The 15,626-nt window shown below is 43.9% G+C and overlaps 2 protein-coding genes across 2 annotated transcripts; both read right to left on the reverse strand.

The window, feature by feature from the left end:
• Positions 1 to 1,064: 1,064 nt before the first annotated feature.
• On the reverse strand, positions 1,065 to 8,861 carry LOC130140443 (uncharacterized). Its single transcript, XM_056319811.1, has 4 exons — positions 8,113 to 8,861; positions 3,555 to 3,667; positions 2,404 to 2,510; positions 1,065 to 1,352 (listed from the first exon to the last, which is right to left on the reverse strand). Exons 1-4 carry the CDS (start codon positions 8,859 to 8,861, stop codon positions 1,245 to 1,247), a joined length of 1,077 nt encoding a protein of 358 aa, XP_056175786.1. The 3' UTR covers positions 1,065 to 1,244.
• Positions 8,862 to 8,937: 76 nt separating this feature from the next.
• Positions 8,938 to 14,827, reverse strand: LOC115677734 (uncharacterized). Its single transcript, XM_056319807.1, has 3 exons — positions 14,233 to 14,827; positions 13,941 to 14,111; positions 8,938 to 10,367 (listed from the first exon to the last, which is right to left on the reverse strand). Exons 1-3 carry the CDS (start codon positions 14,501 to 14,503, stop codon positions 8,938 to 8,940), a joined length of 1,872 nt encoding a protein of 623 aa, XP_056175782.1. The 5' UTR covers positions 14,504 to 14,827.
• Between the last annotated feature and the right edge of the window lie 799 nt (positions 14,828 to 15,626).

The raw sequence follows: 15,626 nt of genomic DNA on the forward strand, positions 1-15,626 counted from the left end.
GGTGGTCTTCAGCTTCAGATTACGACGGACAGAGAAATTTAATCTAAAGATCTTTTGACTTGCCGTTGAAGTGAAGGAGATAATGAACTATTTCACTGCTATTCTTCAAACCGTGGCTAAAAAAAAAAAGGACAATGGATAGTGCTTTAAATCCCGTCAGCAAGCCATATGGATTTATTATTGAGGTATAATAGACAAGTTAGACAATCAACGGTTTTAAGTCAAGGGGGGTCAGATTTGAAATTTAAGTGAAAGTTTGTGATTTTTTACGAGACAAAAAAAAATTGATGCCAGAATTGTCACTCGATCTAAAATTGGCATTTTTTTTTTTGAATTAGGCCATAAATCATGTGATGGCACCATAAAACCCACGTGACCCGACAAATCGCCTACACTCAACCTATATGTTCCGTTGGTGCAGCCAATAACTTACCATGTGAGAGAGGACTATTAGAGTGTGAGAGCTCTGTGCTCTCTCTAGTCTCTAGTATCTACAGGAAGAGTGTCGAACCCTACCAAATAAAAGTCGTTTATTGAGTTTACGTGTATTGATTATATTGATTCAGCGCTTATCCTTTCGTTAGACTTTAGTGTGTGATAATGTGTCATTTTATTACCACATCCTATTGAGAACTTACTACTTGAGTCACAAAGGAAATTGGGAGCCCTCTCTAAGGGCGTTCGTTTGGCGAAAAATAATAGATTTGAAAAATATTATTCGAAAAATAATTGCTTATATCGTTTAAAAAAATTAATCAACTAAAAATATATTCATCATCAATAACAATTTGTGTCTAACTATTTTCATGAGGGATGAAAAAAATTTCTATTAAATTATTTTTGTAAATGATAGAAACGATTATTTTTCAGAAAATGTTTTCCAAATCATTTATTTTCCGAAAAACAAACGCACGAATTTCATCCTTCACAATGTACGGTATTTCAATACACATACTTGGAGTCGGTCCCAATCTGGCAAAGCTGGGACAGACTCACTTAGCGAACAAAACATTCTGACAGCGAGGTAGGTTCCAACCCCGTTCAATAAGTCACGGAGCTTCCACAAGATTGTGAGACTCCAATAACAATATGAAAAAAAATTCTTTATTCGGATGAATGCAGAAAATTCTTTGAGCAACTAAGCAAACGTCAAAATTCTACATACAAGTCGGATTTTGATTTCGTCCCGTCTTCAAATCTCATTTGGCAAAAACTCAGATGGCTCCTGAGATGGCACGAGCGCTTCAAAACCCTAGCCTCTTCTTTGCCTCCACTTTCATCCTCAGATTTTCCTCAGTCGGAATCTTGCCGCCGGCTCGGGAGGTCATACACAACCAGGCCATTAACTCATCCTATGAATAGTAATAGGCAAAGGAAAGGGATTAGAAAAAAGAGGAAAAAGAAGAGTGTCCTGTCAAACAATAATCCTCTTTCTTCCCAGCTCTTTCTCCTGTCAAGCATCTCATTTGCAATCCAATCGGCTAAACAACGGTAGACGAGATCATCACAAACTTCAATCCCTACCAGCCTTGTAACTTCTTAGAGATAGTCAGCTAGTAGAAAAAGCTTAGCATGCGAAACCATCATTTAGCTGTTGGACATAGTCGATGATTTAGCTATTAAACGACCCGCAAGACCACCGGCAAAACCAATAGCGAAATACTAAGCATGGAGCCTTGATATAATTAGATTCATCAGTCGATAAGTATGACAATTCATCCATGCCTTTCATAGGCTTCTATACTCTGTTGATATGAGCCACTTCCATAAAATGAAAATTCTGAAGGTTCACAGACTCATCTCCTTAAATATGATGTTCTGATCAAATGATGATGTTGCCTGTTCCGTCCATTTATGTTCTTTATGTTAACCGACCTTTTCCTCGAAGAAGTTGAGACTTTATGAAATTCACCAATATCACGCACAAACATTTCTCATTCTATAAAGCTCAAGATTCATCACGTGCAATCATTTCTCGTTCTATACCCCCTGTTGCCATGATTAAAAAAAATCACCTTCATGGTTGACCTTCAACAAATTAAATTAATCTTGGTAAATGTCAGTCTCGCTCGTTTATAAATCATCAAAATAACCATTCTATAACAAGATACATTTGTGTTATAGAAACCCACGTAGCACGACTATTCACCACGCTAAGTGCAATTGGAAAATCAATTGTCGGTTAATACTATGCCTGCAATAGAATGGATGAAACAAGACGGGAAACGACAAAAGCATAGCTAAATTCTAGAGTGGATTCAACATTGTCATGATGGATGCCTTCAAAACTCATAAAATTCCTGAGGAAGTTCCTCTGACAATTTACGAAAAATGAAAAGAAAAAGAGGAAAAAAAGAAAGCACCCAGGGAAATTCGTGAAGGATGAATGAGTTAAGTTATTACCTCAAGAAAATCATGGCTGAAGACGTATTGACTTTCAACGAGACATTTGACTCCACCAATGTTCACAGCAATACGATTTCTTCCGGATGACTTATCTATTTGCATTCCTGCACAATAAGTTCCACATGCCACAAACCTCCAGTAAGGATCCCAGATTTGGGTATTGATGCATTGGATGCATGCTGTCTCCTACTATAGTCCCATCTGCTGTCTCCAAGCACAAAAAAAACATGTGGCGCCACTCCGCCACACCTTAATCTCACCCATAGTAGATCAAAACATTAAAATCTCTCTCTCTCTCTCTCTCTCTCTCTCTCTCTCTCTCTCTTCCACCTTCTGTACAGATATAGAGCCCCCCATACTTCTCCACTGCCTGAGCCACTGCAGCCCCCAACCACACCATTGACATCCGCCGCCCTGCTGTTGCTGCGCTCCTTAGGACAAGTTCTCTCAATTGGTCTTTGTCCCTGCAGCCCATGTCCCTCTATATGTCCCCATCCCTGTTTCTTAATGGACAGAGCCTAAGCCTCGAGCTAAGCCTTGGCCATGGACACAGGCATCGAGCTAAGTTGCCTCTGTTTTTTCTGTTTGAGCTAGGTGTGAGCTACGCCCCCTGGATGCCGAGCCTCCAGATCTGGAGGCACACCTCTAGATCTTGCGGCAGCGGCAACTTGACCATGGCTGCAGGCTTTGACAGTGAGGTCGAGCGACGTTTGTAAGCGTGAAAATCAAAAAATGAAAGACAGATGAAGGCAAGAACAAATGAGGGGGTGAATGGGGAAAAAGACGGAGCAGTGACAGCAGTTGGATGGCGGCGATGTGTCCCGAGATGTGGCAGTAGCCAGTTCTGAGTGTGGCATTGGCAACTTCAGCAGTGGTGACGGCAGGCAGCAGTGTGGCGGTTGGGCATGGAAGCAGTTGAGGGGGTAAAGGAGGAGAAAGAGGGAAGAGAGAACTAGGATTTTGTAGGCTATAGATTGGATGTGGCGAGGTCTAGAATTGAGTGGACACATATCACAATCTCAGGATGGAGACAGCAGATGAATTCACAACAGACGACAGCATCCGGATGGGGAACATGTGCATTCAGAACATAACTTAGACAGCATATACAAAATATAACAGATGAAAAGAGTGATTTTGAGTTGTACCAGTTATGCAAGCTACATAATAACCAGTTCCTCCAAGTCCTTCCCACTTTCCAAGACGCAAGCGCAGGAAGAATCCATCAAGGTGCACCGGGGATGTCCGGGCACTCATCCACCTAAAATTTAAAGGACAGAGAAAGAGATTCATCTAAGACCAACAAAGTCTCGATGAATATCCGACTGTTGTGAATAACAGTCCACACAGAATGCCACAAAAAGTACCCTTTAAAAGCACTTAAAAAACTCCCACAAATAACCCTTGATCCATTCTCTAATTAAGAAAATTTGTCCTATTCTTTCATTTTCCTTGTGTTGCCTCTCTCTCTCTCTCCCCCCAACCCCAGAAAAGCTCAGTCTTCATCTTGAAGCTGTGACTACGGTCATCTTCATCGTTCCACTTCAGAGAATTAAAATAGACATCCCAAATAGAAGGAATGATGTCAGACACTAAGCACATACATGTTTCTCTCTACTATAACCGCAACATTATATGCTGCAAATTACAAGGAATGATAATAGCAATTAGGTTGATTGCAATTCTGTTCAAGTTTCACCAATATTTGACGATAAAAACAAAACATGAACTGGCAAACCACCCATGCAGTCGGTTGTTTCGTTGGCAAATTTCACACCAAAGAGATCGTTTTTTTTGCGGTGCCCCCTTATGTTTACATAAATTTTGACATGGCATACGGAATACTTGATCTATCTATCATGTAGTTTTCACAAAACCATAGTTTTGATTTAACTCTTAACTCTGACGGACTGTCACGCCCCGTACCCTACGAAGCATGAACATCTGCGTATAGGTCGAAATGTGGTGCGACGCTCCCTGGTTACGTCACCGACCCGAAAACCCAAATCAGAGAAAACACGCAACATGCGGAAACGACGTATATATAATAGATATATATACACCCAGACAATTTAAAAGCAATCATGAATAGCAAGAGATAACAAATTACGAACTATTAAAACAATATATACATTCATTATAAGACTTATATACAATATCCGTTTTTAAACAGGAGATACAACAAAAAGATCACTAAAACAAAAAGGGATCGGTGGCCTAGGGGATCGGACTAACAACAGGAGGGCTACAGTCAAAAAGTATCGGCCCTCGCTCCTAAAACTGAGGTCTGCCCTAGGGTATCCAGTCGGGGTCAGATCCAAATGTCTCGGAAAAAACTCTCGGACTGCTCTGGCTCCTCCTCTGAACTCATAGCCTCAGACTCTGTCTCGGGCTAGGGGTCCTGCTCCTCGACCTCAAAATTCATGGCCGGAGATCTGAAATGTCGGTTTTACCACAACCGTGAGAAATCTCAGCAAGTATAAACCACTAATCCTAATTAAACTAGGCTAAAGTGCCCCTCCAGACAGGTAATTTAAACATGCCAATTAATGAACCAGTAAAACACTATAATTATCCTGGGCTCACAGCCCAATACAATATCTCGAAGACCTACAGATTAGGTGTTTAACAACAATGATACTTACGTGCAATGATTCCGACCTGAAGGCTCACAAATATTACGACCCGAAGGCCACGACCCGGAGGCCAACAGTTGAATATAACGACCCGTAGGCCCGACCCGAAGGTCCACAGTTGAATAAAGCGACCCGTAGGCCTGACCCGAAGGCCACAATTAAATAAAGCGACCCGTAGGCCTGACCTGAAGGCCAACAGTTTGAATATAACGACCCATAGGCCCGACCCGAAGGTCCACAGTTGAATAAAGCGACCCGTAGGCCCGACCCGAAGGCCAACAGTTTGAATATAACGACTCGTAGGCCCGACCCGAAAGTCCACAGTTGAATAAAGCGACCCGTAGGCCCGACCCGAAGGCCACAATTGGATATAACGACCCGTAGGCCCGACCCGAAGGCCACAGTTGAATAAAGCGACCCGTAGGCCCGACCCGAAGGCCACAATTGGATATAACGACCCGTAGGCCCGACCCGAATGCCACAGTTGAATAAAGCGACCCGTAGGCCCGACCCGAAGGCCACAATTGGATATAACGACCCGTAGGCCTGACTCGAAGGCCACAGTTGAATAAAGCGACCCATAGGCCCGACTCGAAGGCCACAATTGGATATAACGACCCGTAGGCCCGACTTGAAGGTCCACAGTTGAATAAAGCGACGCGTAGGCCCGACCCGAAGGCCACAATTGGATATAACGACCCGTAGGCCCGACCCGAAGGCCACAGTTGAATAAAGCGACCCGTAGGCCCGACCCGAAGGCCACAATTAAATAAAGCGACCCGTAGGCCCGACCCGAAGGCCAACAATTGAATATAACTCAAGCATGTACATCGTTTCACTCAATTTCAACCAATCACAACTTGATATGCAAAATATATGTTCAGGAATTTGTGTCGATACCCAAGGCGACATGCCGAATACAATTATTCCCCAAGTCAATGTATCTAACATACTCTCGGCACAATCAAATTATTCCCAATGTAATCCAACCATTTTAACATTTATTCCGCGCATTTGTTACAATTCAATTTCATGCGCCTGGCCCGCCTTGAGCAAATCAATTCCGATAGTCGATCTCACCATCGTGGGGTCATCCAATAGGGTTTATTTAAGTCCCAACCAACCCCCAAGAATGCCTAAATTCTTGCCATTAATCAATGAATCAACTAAGTACTCAACCTAGACAAATTGCACAAATTCGGTACTGAATGAACAGTACCAGGGCAGGACACATTTTGTCCACTAAACCACAATTAAACACCCTCATTAGGCTCTAGTCTCAAACCCTAATTACCCAACAACCAAGTACACTTAATTAAGCTTCAAATAAGCCTAATTAATCCCCAAAATGTCCAATTCCAAGTCATTAGCACTTGAACTTAATTAGTGCCATACTTAGACAAATATGCACATTTTCGGTACTCAATGAACAGTACCAGAACAGAGCATCATTTGGCCATTAAACCACACTTAACCAACCTCATTAAGCCTTAATGACCTATCCTAATCATCCCACACTCAAATAAACACAATTAGGCCCTAAATAAGCTTAATTAACCCCTAATTACCCCCTAAGAAACACAATTAGACTAATTAAGGGTTTAGGGGTTTTGTACTCGCCTATTGATGATTCGGGACGACGAGAACGGGCGGTCGATCACCGACACGCGGTAAGGATCGACGGCGGCGTTCCGGGTGCAAGCCGGCGGTCACGGCGACGACGGGAACGACGATTTGCGGCTGGTCTTCTTCTGTTTGGGGCTGGAACCGGGCTGAGGGTGGCGATTCAGGTGAGAGAATGATGGCTGGGGGTGGTGGTGCTCGGGGTAGGGCACGGCGGCGTCCGGCGAGGCCTCCCGGCGTCCGGCGGTGATGAAAGCCGACGGTGGCCCTCACTGTTCCGCCTGGACAGTTGCTGTGAGTGGCGATTTAGGGGAGAAAGAAAGGTCGAGGGGGGCTGAGATGATGACAGGTGGTGGCGTGTGGTGGTAGGCGGCCAACAGCTCCGGCGGTGACACTGTTCCGGCGTGAACAGTGCCAGGAAGAGCAGAACGTACACGGCAGAAAATGAAACGGGGAAAAGGGAGAAAATTTTGGGGGAAATGGCCGAATGATCATCAGGAAAGAGAGAGGGTCTGGTCAAATGTGGTCAAGCTTGGTGTGAGTGGAATCTATGTGTCTCAATCTAGGCCAATTGGACAATTTTGCCCTTGATTCAATGGCTATCTTTCCTTTTCATCCAATAATTTAGGGGTAAAATGGTCCTTTGTCACTAACCCAAGGCTGACCAGACCTGGATTAAGTCAAACTCACCTTGGTTAAACCCCAAAAATTAACCAAATTCGGAATTGTCCAAAAATGGCCTAGGGGCATTTTCGTAATTTTTCGATCCCGAACCGAAATTCCAATTTTTGTCCATACCGGTCCTATATATGCATGGCCAGCATAATACGGTGTCGGATCCTTAAAAATCATCCTTTAAGCCCTCGAAAATCAGTCCAAAAGTTTGGAGGGGCAAAACCGTAAATTCTCATTTTTCCCCCACCAAACGGCGTCTGATTAATTCCGATCCTTCACGGAACTTTCTCGCCATAAAATACCGGTTCTAAAAACCCAACTTGCGTCCCGATCGGCCCATCACGGCCCCATGAACAATAGATCACAGCCACTGTTATTTTCTAATTTCCAATAATTAATGCCCGAATTAAATCCCAAGGCCCGCCATAAAATTTCCACTACCAAATCATGCAATTCCGCACCTAACTTTATACAGATTTCGCCCAAAATCGTCCGTCAATACCCGAAGTCCAAAATTGTGTTTAGAGCGCGACTTACTAAAATCAAACGAGCATTAACATACACTTCATTGGTCCCGGTAATGGGACAAAATTCAGGATGTTACACGGACATTCTGGGTGTCTTAGAAAATGTGATTTACCTGCAAAAGAGGTTTCACCAAAACCAAGAAACCGTAGCCAACAGAAATCAATATGCCTGATGATTGAAGACAAACTAATATTTTGCCAACAGTATCATTCAAAGAGATTATGAAGTAAAAAGTTTTACTTACTTGAGGATGCTGGTCCGAGACAGTTGAAGCATCTTTATTGAGTCAAAGATTGCTTTAGGCACATCTGATACAAGCCATTCACCGAAATTTCCTGTTGATGTCATCACATTCTCTTTCAGCTGATGTTGAAAAGGGCTCAAAGCACTGCATTTCCTAATCCAGCTTGGGATGGGAATATCTTTGCCAGAGGTTGATAGTTCCTTCAATTTCAAGTTTCCATTAGAACTATCTATAAGGTTACTCTTTTGGTACATTTGTTTATTCTGAAGCTGTGCTATATCAGAACAGCGGTGATTAACAACATAGATACAATCCTCCGGCGGCATCGATTTTGATACAACATTTGGACATGTAACAGCCCAATGATTGAGCTGATAACATCTAATGCATAGAGGAGGCATTTCCTCCACTACTTGATATGATTTGGCAGTCCTTAGGAGGCCTTCCAGCTGAGCTTCTGCTATCTCTGAGCAATTTCGGAGACCATGACCTTTTATTCCACAAAAGAGACAAGTTGAACTACACCCAGCACCCAAATCTAGTGGATTTGTTGGGATAATGTGCTTAAGGGCATCTAATCTTCGAGCAAACAATGAAGCCATTTCCTCGGAACTTTTGAGTCTCTGAGTAGATGAAATACAGTTCACTTTGTGTATCATATGGTGATCATGACTATTCTGGAGCTTTCTGAAACCAAAAGGAAGCTTCACTACCAGCAGCACAATCTTGTGGTTCTTTTCCAACACCATTAGATGGCTCTTCAGTGTTACAATCCTTGACCTCTAGATTTGCTGGAGCTTGGTGACAACCAAAAGATTGCTTAGACTAAGCTGTAATTCTTATGAGATTCCCCGAATCCTCGGTTGTTCCACCCATACTCTGGACACAGAGATCCTGCTTTTGTATAGAGCAAGAGGTCCTTGATGAAAAACGAGTTATCCACAAGCTTCCTAGAGGATCATTTCTGCTGCCAAGATTACTAATCTTCTCTACTGAAGAAGAAGAATGATCCTTACCTGCTTTTATTGAGTTTATTTCCCCCAAAGAAGAGTTGGATGAATTTTTTGAGTTCTTATAACTTCCGTTATCCAAGTTGTCGAGATTCTTATTCTTTGTGGAGTGATTTTCACAATTCTCCTGAGAGACAGCAAATCTTGCATCTAAAACCCGAGTAATATTTGGACCACCTGCTCCAATTTCAGGAGTAGATTCATCCATCATCCTGCATTGCAGCAGCAGCTTCTTGCTTGGGTTGTTGTTCTCTGCTAGACATGCTAATGGATGCACATCTTTAGCACATATCCTGTTAGCCGGCTCAATTTTTGTAGATCCTTCTCCCGCTTGACTAGGAAGCAGAAGTGTTCTCGATTCTTGAGCAGTTTTATTCGGACAGTAGATTGATTGAAAAATGGACTTAAAACCCATATTCCCACTATTAGCATCCAGGTTTTGGCCGCCAGCTACAAATGAACCATCCAGATGCTCATTTCCAGAACTAGGACCAGTGAGAGCAGGTGAGAGAGAGCCTGCCACATCTTGATTTGTTTTTGACAGGCCCTTCAGCACGTTTGATATCCAATTCATGAAGGAGCTGTCTTGTCCAGCAAAAGAGCTTGACGCACTTTGGTTTTGAACATACCTAGCTCGCTTATTTCCACCAATCAGATGCGCTTCAACACTCCCTCTCTTTCTTCCAACTGAAAATAAGCCTGCACTGTTACAGCTTTCAACACTCTCATGGCTGTTGTCATCCTCTTTTAGTAATCGTCCACTAGCATCTCCATCAGATAATGCCTTTTCTTTAGCTTTCTTATGACTTCCGCAGATTCTTCTGTTACTAGAAACAAGTTTGCCTTCGTGTTGGATATCAGCATCATGCATAGAGATGCTTTTGACTTCTGAGGAAGATTCTGAGGCTACAGCATCAACTGCTGCATGGCAGATGTTCTCACTATTAAGAGTTCTTATGTCATTCTCAGCTGTTGATTCTAGTTTCTCCAATAATGGAAGACTTGGGTTACTGGTTTTCTTGCTTTCCTCTCTTAAAAGTGAAGCTAGTTTGTCATCCTCTCCGCCTGGAGAGAAAGCTGGAGTAGCAGAAGCTCTCTGTTCATTCAGTGGGAGAACTTCTGACACCATTGTAACTCCCATTGCCAATTGCTCATAGTTCATAGCGACATCTTGCCCTCCAAAGGCAGGATCTCCAGGAGAAACTTCATTATCTGGAGGATTTCCATTTTTACCACTAACCTGACCTGCCAAGGTAGATTCAGTAGGCATGAGATGTGAAATTTGAAAAACCAAACGCAAGCTTCTGTTGGAAGAAAGATTTTCACTGATCCAAAAGGTAAAGTACCTATCCCACAGTTGCTTGTGTTAGAGAATAATGTCATTATTGTTTCATAAAGCGAAAGAAACACACAAAAGAGAAAAATTTTGGTAATGAACTAATTCAAAATCTCATAACTTGCTTAAATTACATAGAAAATCAGCATGTGAGGTCCTTAGTTGACTATGGCTGTCACGCCCCGAACCCCCATTGAGCTCGCAACATCCCCTGCTCCGGTCGAAATGATGTGACGTCCCAGGAACGTCGTCGACCCAACCTAAACATCAGAGCCACATGCGGAAGCGGATATAAAAACCCCGGACAAAAAGATGACGGCAACAGGGTAGAACAACAGAACAAACAAACAACAACATCTTCATACAACATCAAATATACAAACATCATATTATAGACATAATTACAAACGAAGATCCTCCGTCACCGTTTTAACAAAAGATCAAGGTCTGGTTAACTTAACATCCCTATGGGTCAACCCGATTTACACAACCCCTAAAATCCTAGGGAAAACCTAAGGATCACCCTTCTCCATTCTGCTCCTAATTCATCTAGCTCGATCCTTCGGAAATCTCTTGGGCATCGCTTGCAAATCCACTGGGCACCAAAGGCGGTTCCTCGAACTTCCAAAAAGAGGAGGCGAACTTCCCGGGTCTAAGGCTGGGGGTCTGAAAGTGGCAGTTATACAACCGTGAGACGAATCTCAATAAGTGTACAACCCCAAATCCCACGTAGGCACTCACGTACCGCCAGACAGAACACGCATCTCACACAACGATCAATCAATCTAACAATCACACACGAACCTACCTAGAACCCATCATGCAAATTCCTGCACATTAGACAACAATACAGCCAGCACCTCGTAGCAATGAATCACAGACACGCGCGTGCCTCAATTATAAGATAGAAACCACTTGGGCACATCCCTTACCGTGCCTAGCAGTTTCTACCCCATAATTAAGCATCACATCACGCGATACAAACACACTCGCACACTAACTCACACCATGCGTCACTTTCTCAAACCTCGCACCTCAAGCCAATTTCCGCTCATTCTCAACTCTTCCACCACTACCTCGCCCGCGTAAAACGCATCAAGCCAACGGTCTTCTGACCTCGTTAGGCATAATCATCCCGTCAGGCTGGGCATCGTCACCTCGTCAGGGACAGCATCGTCCCGCGTAAACGAACACGCCTCAGAACGGAATCCTACACACACTTTCCTTCTACCGTGCCCGCGTAAAACGCATCAGGCCAACGGTCTTCTGACCACGTCAAGCATCGTCACCCCATCGGGCCGGGCATCGTCACTTCGTCAGGGGCGGCATCGTCCCGCGTAAACGAACACGTCTCAGGACGGATCCTTTCCAACCAATCCTACCTTTCCATATCCTCGTTCCACTCAAACCACACTTACACACAGTCAACAATCGCACGGCCAAACATACGCACCTCACATACATACATAGCCACGCACCAATTCACATCTCACGTACACTTCACAAACACACGTTCTCGTCACACGAACACCACACGATCACCTACACTCGGCACACGAACTCGTTACGCAATCACACCACCACACTAGCGGCTACACACATGATGCACACGGTCACACTACCACGCCACATTCAGTCCAATATCACTCGAAAAATCAGCCAATCGCCACCAGTCGCACAATCATTCAGTTCAGCCCAATTAAGCCACAATAATTCCAAACAATCACACATTTAATCCCCGATCAATCCACAACATCACATTCCTATCCGATCCTCCTAAACCTCGAACTCTCATCGCCAAATCAATCCATAACGACCCAAATATCCAGCCCCTAATTCAGTCCCCAAACAGTCACAATAATCACCTAAATCGAGTCTTAAACGACCCTAACGATACCCGAGGTCCTAGGCGACATTTGGGGAAAACACTTACCTAATAAAAACAGGACACTCGGCTGGACAGGGGGCTGGGATGACCGGAACAGCAGCAGCAGCAGCAACGGCGTCGCCGGCGACAACTCACGACGGTGTACGGACGATGTGTACGGACGCCGTACGGGCGATGACATACGGCGACGTACGGTTGGCTGAGGCGTCCCGGCGGTAGCAGCTCGGATAATCAAGCTCCGGCGCGGCGGCGGTCGGCCTCCAAACGGCGGTACACGGCGTTTCCTTGCACCGAATGGGGAAAAAGAGAGAGAGAGAGAGAGGCGGGATGGGGCGGTGCTGCTGGTGGGTGGTGGCTGGACGAGGCATCAGCAGCGACGGCGGTCGGTGGACAGCGGCGGCACGGCGGTGGCGAGCTCCGGCGAGAATGGCCAAGAGAGAAAATGGCGGAGGAGGGGCTGCTCAGTTGGGGGCTGCTGGCCGAATGGAATGAAGGGGAGAGGAGAGAGAGTCTGGTCCAAGGGTGGTCAAATAAAGCAGCCCCATCGCGCCACGTGTCGCCGATCCAACGGTTTTGACCAAAATGCCCCTAATCTAACGGTCCTCGCTCGTTCCAGTCAAATAATTGAGGGGCAAAAGCGTCCAAGGTCCAATAATGCAGCTGAAAACCCTTAGTAATTATCCCAAATATTTTCCCAAAATTCGGAACTGAAAACGGCCCAGGGGCAAAATGGTCATTTTTCCGGTCCCGGGGCGAAATTCCAATTTTTGGCTATACCAATCCCAAATGAGTGTGACCAACATAATATGGCGTCGGAATCGCGAAAATAGCTTCTTAAGCCCTCGAAAATCGATTGCAAAGTCCTAGGAATAAAACAACATTATTTTTCACTTCCGAGCCAAAATTCCATTTTTTGACCGTAAAAACTCCAAATATGCGTGGCCACCCCAAAATGACATTGGCCTAAAAAAATAACCTCATACGGCCTCAGAATCAACGTCGGGGTCCCAAGGGGCAAAATCGTAATTTTTCCGGCCCCGAACCGAAATCCATTTTTTTGTAGAAATGGTTGGCCCCAAGGTTGGCCAAACCAAAAACATCATCGGCCGTCCAAAATTGTCACTTTCAAAATTCTCGATTACCGGGCCCGAATTCCTAGAAATGATTAGAATCGAACAATCGCGACTTTAGCTTATCTCTTGCTAACGGGTGGCTCATTGGGATTACGCGCTCTCGACCCGTGACCGACACTAAGTCAAATCACGTTTAAGTTTGCTCGAACCAAGGCGACCTCGATTGTCATATAATTGCAAGGGTCTGTCACTAGTGCCCTTCGGACATGATCAATCAAATAGATCGGTCTCTGTTGGCCCAAAACATTCCCTCGACAATCCTTATGGTCGAAGGCCGAACCAAGGTCGAGTTCTTTGGTCGTGCGAACTTAATCCCGTACTGGCCTTGCCCCTAAGGTTAACATCCCGTGAATGCGCATTTCTGGATGAGATCTCACTATAAGTGCGTTGGCCAAAATATTCATTTCATGAATCCTGGGAAAAAGATCGAAAATTCAGACTGTTACAATGGCATAACATACCGGGGACATTTGAAAAGGCATTTTCCTTGCTCGTTGTTATTTCAGCCCTTTGCCCAACGAAGCCACAACAATCCTCTGGCTCGCCATATCTTGAGCCTCTGGTTTCAAGATTTCTGTGTGAGACAGGCGCATCAGCCTCAGCATTCACATCAACCATTGGATCAACATTTTCTGAAAGCAAAGATTGTTTCAACTAAATGCCTGATATGAAGCATCAACTTAAGGGAACTCAAACTTTAATTGGTCAGTCTAACTGTAAATGACATTACCCTTCTATAAGTTGACACATTACCTGATGCAAATCTCGACCCTGCACCCCATATAGGGGAGGGTTTCCTTTCTATGAAGCTGCAGTCGGCACATTTTAAACTTAACCCTCCGTGCGGAGAACAAACCAGCTCAGATAAGGGATTCGCAGCCACAAATGTCATGCACCCACTTGATCCTGCATTTGCACCTGCACTTGGATCATCATTTGATATTCTCTGATTGCACTGACTTGAATAGTCCAAAGCAAGTCCTAACTCGGTCACAGGTTCTATCTTTTGATTTTCCAAATTCATCTTTTGCTCAATAATCCTCTAAATTGATGCTAAAACCATACAACTGAGATCCTTCTCTTTCTTCATGCTACATGTTTCTGTTTCATATCCCAAGGCATGACGACTGTGTTGTTTAATCAGTAGCCACTTTAGATATATGAAGTGACCTGGGAAAGTATACAAAGGCAGGAGCAATGTTATATTACTCGCGCAGCAAGTAGTTCAGACATGAATCCATGTAAAATAAACGAAATACTCAATTCATAATGGCATATCACATCAATACGGCGAATCTAAATCTTTCAGAGCACCTGGTATTACAAAAGGATTCAAATATTTGACACCGCTAAAACAGGCAAAGTTTAGGTTTTTTTATGTTTGTATATAAGAAAATTGATTTGTATGGTTCAATCATGGCCTACAACATGCAACCTATTAAAAATATGTCTCGAGTTTGAGCTCGTGAACGAAATCCGATCTGAGATGGAATTATAATTTGTGGATGTCCAAATATAAGCCATGGTAATGCAAAGTTTTCTTTTCGGTGTAAAAGTTTCGCTGGATAAGGATTCCAAACAAAACAAGAAAAGGAAAGTCTGGGTGAGAGAAGAGGAAATAAAATAAAATAAGAAGGGCACACAAATTATATGTCCCTGTTAGTGCAGTCGGCCAAAGGGAAAGATAAAATAGGAAAGTCCAAAATTTGGTTTTGGTTGACCGTGTATTACTTGGACTTTGTTTCCTATTTGATGTGGCAATCTTCACGATGGAAATTTGCACTTCCCTCTGGTGGTGGGTTTAATATAAATGTTTCTCAAGATTTCTTTATAGATGTCAGAGAGAAGACAAGAAGCGTCGTTCCAACCGAATGCTTGCAGTGGGTCTTTCTTGACGAGTTATATCCATGAAGTCTTGAAGCGCCTTTTCGTGAGTGCTTGTGTGCCGTGGGCATTGTTGATGCGTGCAGAGCTGGTCTTTGTGTCGTCCATGTCCAGAGAAGAACTGAAGCGCCGGATCGAATGGTTGACATGAATCTTCGTGGAATTACATCTTGGCATTTTCTTCGTGCGTGATATTGAAGAAAAAAAAGTACGTGTGATTTAGCTGATTAAATTTTGTGGTAAGATTTGTGTACAATTTCTTC

Source organism: Syzygium oleosum, unplaced genomic scaffold (genome assembly GCF_021117445.2).
Source record: "Syzygium oleosum isolate NSW1041296 unplaced genomic scaffold, Sole_v2.1 Sole_v2.01, whole genome shotgun sequence".
In the NCBI taxonomy this organism is placed as follows: Eukaryota; Viridiplantae; Streptophyta; class Magnoliopsida; order Myrtales; family Myrtaceae; genus Syzygium; species Syzygium oleosum.

Coding starts and splice junctions, on each gene's coding strand:
- LOC130140443 (XM_056319811.1), bottom strand. CDS start 8,861: ATGGTGTTGGAAAAGAACCACAAGATTGTGCTGCTGGTAGTGAAGCTT. Junction 2,511..3,554: donor TTATGTAGCTTGCATAACTG/GTACAACTCAAA, acceptor CTTATTGTGCAG/GAATGCAAATAGATAAGTCA. Junction 1,353..2,403: donor TCAGCCATGATTTTCTTGAG/GTAATAACTTAA, acceptor TACTATTCATAG/GATGAGTTAATGGCCTGGTT.
- LOC115677734 (XM_056319807.1), bottom strand. CDS start 14,503: ATGAATTTGGAAAATCAAAAGATAGAACCTGTGACCGAGTTAGGACTT. Junction 14,112..14,232: donor AGGGTCGAGATTTGCATCAG/GTAATGTGTCAA, acceptor CTTTGCTTTCAG/AAAATGTTGATCCAATGGTT. Junction 10,368..13,940: donor TGCCTTTTCAAATGTCCCCG/GTATGTTATGCC, acceptor CTACCTTGGCAG/GTCAGGTTAGTGGTAAAAAT.